Here is a 3,380-nt window from a genome sequence, read left to right on the forward strand (position 1 = left end):
GCAAAGGGAATGAAGTTTATCTGTATAATCTTTGCTTGGTCGGATACGGAGAGTGTTCGTTTTTGGTAAGGTGAGAATTCTGTTTATTTATATATGTTTTCCTGAACAATACTATGCTGATGAGCGGAGTCTAGATTCATTCTAGTAATCGCGAAGTCGGTCGATACATAGTTGAGTTATTTAAAAGAAAGTTGGTCTTCTGTTGGTTGTTTTTCCTCGCATTCGGTACTAAATGTGTTTATTTTGGGAAGTCCAGTGTGTGGCATTATTCTGTAGTAATGCCCCTTATATAAATAATATATATATATATATATATATATGATGGGCTTCTTTCAGTTTTCATCTATCAAATTCACTTACAAGGCTTTTATCAACCCAAGGTTATAGAAGAAGACACTCGCCCAAGGTTCCACTCAGTGGAACTGAACCTAGAACAAGGTGGTTGGGAAGCAAGCTTCTTACCACACAGCCATGCTTGTATAAATTTGATTTATAAATATTTCTGCTTTGAATTTACCACATTTTTACTTTTTATTTAGCTGTAATTTTAATTTACTCATATGATGCACAACAAAGTTAGATTAATTTGAATTGTGAATCATTATATGTATTTCAGTGTATTCATGAATATGAGTGAGTTTATTTCATTTTGTTGATGGCAGATTTTTCCTTTCCTAGTTTTCTTCAAAGACAAATTCTAATGTCCCATTCTGTTTTACCTTTATGGTACTCATATCTTATGTATATTAAGTTCAACTGATAAATAATCCAGTAATTTGCACAATTTTTCACAATTAAAATTTTGTTGTATACATATTGAATTTTAGCTCATAACTCATTTTCTATGCTGATGTTAAAACAAAATTTAAATAATATATTTTGTCGAATTTATTTGCATTTACCCATCATTAGATTCACATTGAGACAAAATTATGAAGCAAATCTGGTTAAGAACCTTTTTTTGTTAAATGGTCTTCCAAAAATCACATTAATATGTTGATAAATAAAAAGATGAGAGTTATTTTATGAATTTAGATACCAATCTAAATTCAAAATTATTTCAGAATTTAATTGAAACATATAAGGGTTAGAAATATAGTAACAAAAGGGTTAAATTTAATCTATGGAGATATCAGAATGACAGGAAAAGAATTACCTCAAATAAGCAAGCTGTTAGTTCCTCCAATTCCTGACCCATTTGATCCCGAACTTTAGACAGTTTTTCACATTCTTCATCTTTTAACTCCAACTCCTAAAATTATTTAAAATAAATAAAACCATTCAAATAAAGAATTTTAAAAAATGAACTCCAAATATAAGTTAATGTATAAATTTTAATCAGTTTTATGAGTTTTAGTTATATACTACCTTGTTTAATTCATATTTTTATTTTTATTTTCCAACAAGTCTTATTATGAGATGAATTCCAAATCTTAAAAGCAATTTGTTGAATTAGTGTTGCTGTTGCAATTAGTTTCTGAGTTTTCTTCCCCGTAGCTGCAGGCACATTTTGTTGCCTTCAGAGGCTTAAAATAAACACTTTGTAAAGTATAATGGTGGTTAATACCTTAGATGGTGAAATAGAATTTCAAGATATGTATTAACCTTCTCCAAGCTGCTTTTGTAATTTGTCACTGAGTTATCTCCCCTGTAGCTGCAGGTTAAACTCAGAGCAAAGAAAATAAAATGCTTAATTAAGGTTAGAGATCAAAAGAGGTTAGCTAGAAGCCCAATAGCAGAGACATAACATTCCCACTCTTACCTGCAGTTAAGGTAGAGGAGAAGAATTACTTCTTTACAATCTTCAAAATTTAAGAGAAAACTAAGTTTCTTAAACTCTTAACCCTTTAGCATTTAAACTGGCTGTATCTGGCCCAAGTATTCTATTTATTTTATTTTGTTAAAGTTATTTCTACATATATTCTATAGAAATTATAGCAGGCACTGATTTTTGTTACGTTTCGTATCGAGACATCAAATGTAAACAATGAGAACAAAAACAAAAATGGGTAATTAGTGTTTATGTCATATTTTGGGGTTTTTTGCCCCTTCATCAGCACCCATCTAACCCATTCTCACCTCCCAATACATTGCTTATAGAGCCATTGCATACAGCGGTGTTAAGTTATTGGATATACCAATTTATATATTTTATGGGAAAAAAATTTCTTGAAAAACAAAAAAGAATTCAACAAAATGCTCTATTGAAAAAATATCAACCAATATTAAACTTTAAAAAGAAAGAAACAAGTAGGTATTTCTTTAAAAAAAATTATAATCTTTCGTAGTGGCGTCTCCAAACCACCTTCTTTGCAGCCTCGTTTAGTGCAAGCGTACCGTCATCCATGCGAACACATTTCTCTCCCACGACATCCCGATTCTCTCTCACACACTGTCTTGCAACCTGAAATACCTCGAGTCTTTGGTCTTCATGGTGCAGAACATTGGCAAATTGTTTCTTATCTGCTTCCCCTCTGGCTAAATGAACCTGTCGCTTAGCTTCCCTTCTGGCAGTCTGATACAATTCCCTGCTACCACCGTTCTTCCAGTCCTTCCAGGCCTGTTTCTTTTCCCTAATTGCCCTGTCAACAATATTGTTCCACCACCACGTTATTTTGGGTCGAGAGGGGACTTTGCACTATCCACAGATCTGGTCAGTGGCCCTCAGCAGGTTGTCCCATAGAAACGTCCAATTGTCTTCTACATCGTGTGAAGCTACATCCCCTTCTATTTCGTCAAAGGCTTCGAGTAATAAGTCTCTAAATCTCTGTCCATTCGCAGGATCTTTGAGCTTCAGACCCTTCTCCTTCAAGCTGGTCATCTTCTGGGCAACCACTTAGCCCCAATACTGAATTCACTAACTACTAGTCTATGTTGTGGGGTACATTCTTCACCAGGGAATCTTTTGGCATTTATAAGCAGCCATCTTTCCCTTTTTCTGGCGAGGATGTAGTCATAAAAGGTTAAATTTAAATAAGGTGTTTTCTATTTTGCTTTTGACTTACGTGATTATTGATTATTGTAGAGAAGTTTAACTGTGAGGTTTAGGCCTAGAAGCAATCAAACACTGGGTTGAAAAACAGAGAGAACGGATAAATGATCGCTTCAAAACTGACTTCATCACCAAGGCCACACATCTAGTGCTAGAGGAAAATACTTTTAAATTTGACAACAAAACATATCGGCAGATAAAGTGCACGGCTATGGGTACGCGATTTGCACCCTCATATGCAAACTTAGTTATGGGATACTTAGAAGAAAAGCTCTATGAGGAAGTGGAAAAAACCTTTGACCAAGAATACAAACAACATATCATTAAGAAATGGAAACGCTTCCTGGATGATTGTTTCATTTTTGGGGGAAAATCGACTGAAGATCTA

The 3,380-nt window shown here is 33.9% G+C and overlaps 1 protein-coding gene across 2 annotated transcripts in view; it reads right to left on the bottom strand.

Annotated features, from left to right (window-relative positions):
* LOC106880691 (rab-3A-interacting protein-like) overlaps nucleotides 1–3,380 on the bottom strand; it is a 67,452-nt gene that overhangs the window by 11,991 nt on the left and 52,081 nt on the right. For both annotated transcript variants that reach the window (XM_014930761.2, XM_052978407.1), the window contains one exon: nucleotides 1,157–1,252. In XM_014930761.2, coding sequence (XP_014786247.2) covers nucleotides 1,157–1,252 — 96 coding nt within the window. The remainder of the gene's footprint in view (nucleotides 1–1,156; nucleotides 1,253–3,380) is intronic.

This window comes from Octopus bimaculoides, chromosome 2, assembly GCF_001194135.2.
Source record: "Octopus bimaculoides isolate UCB-OBI-ISO-001 chromosome 2, ASM119413v2, whole genome shotgun sequence".
In the NCBI taxonomy this organism is placed as follows: domain Eukaryota; kingdom Metazoa; phylum Mollusca; class Cephalopoda; order Octopoda; family Octopodidae; genus Octopus; species Octopus bimaculoides.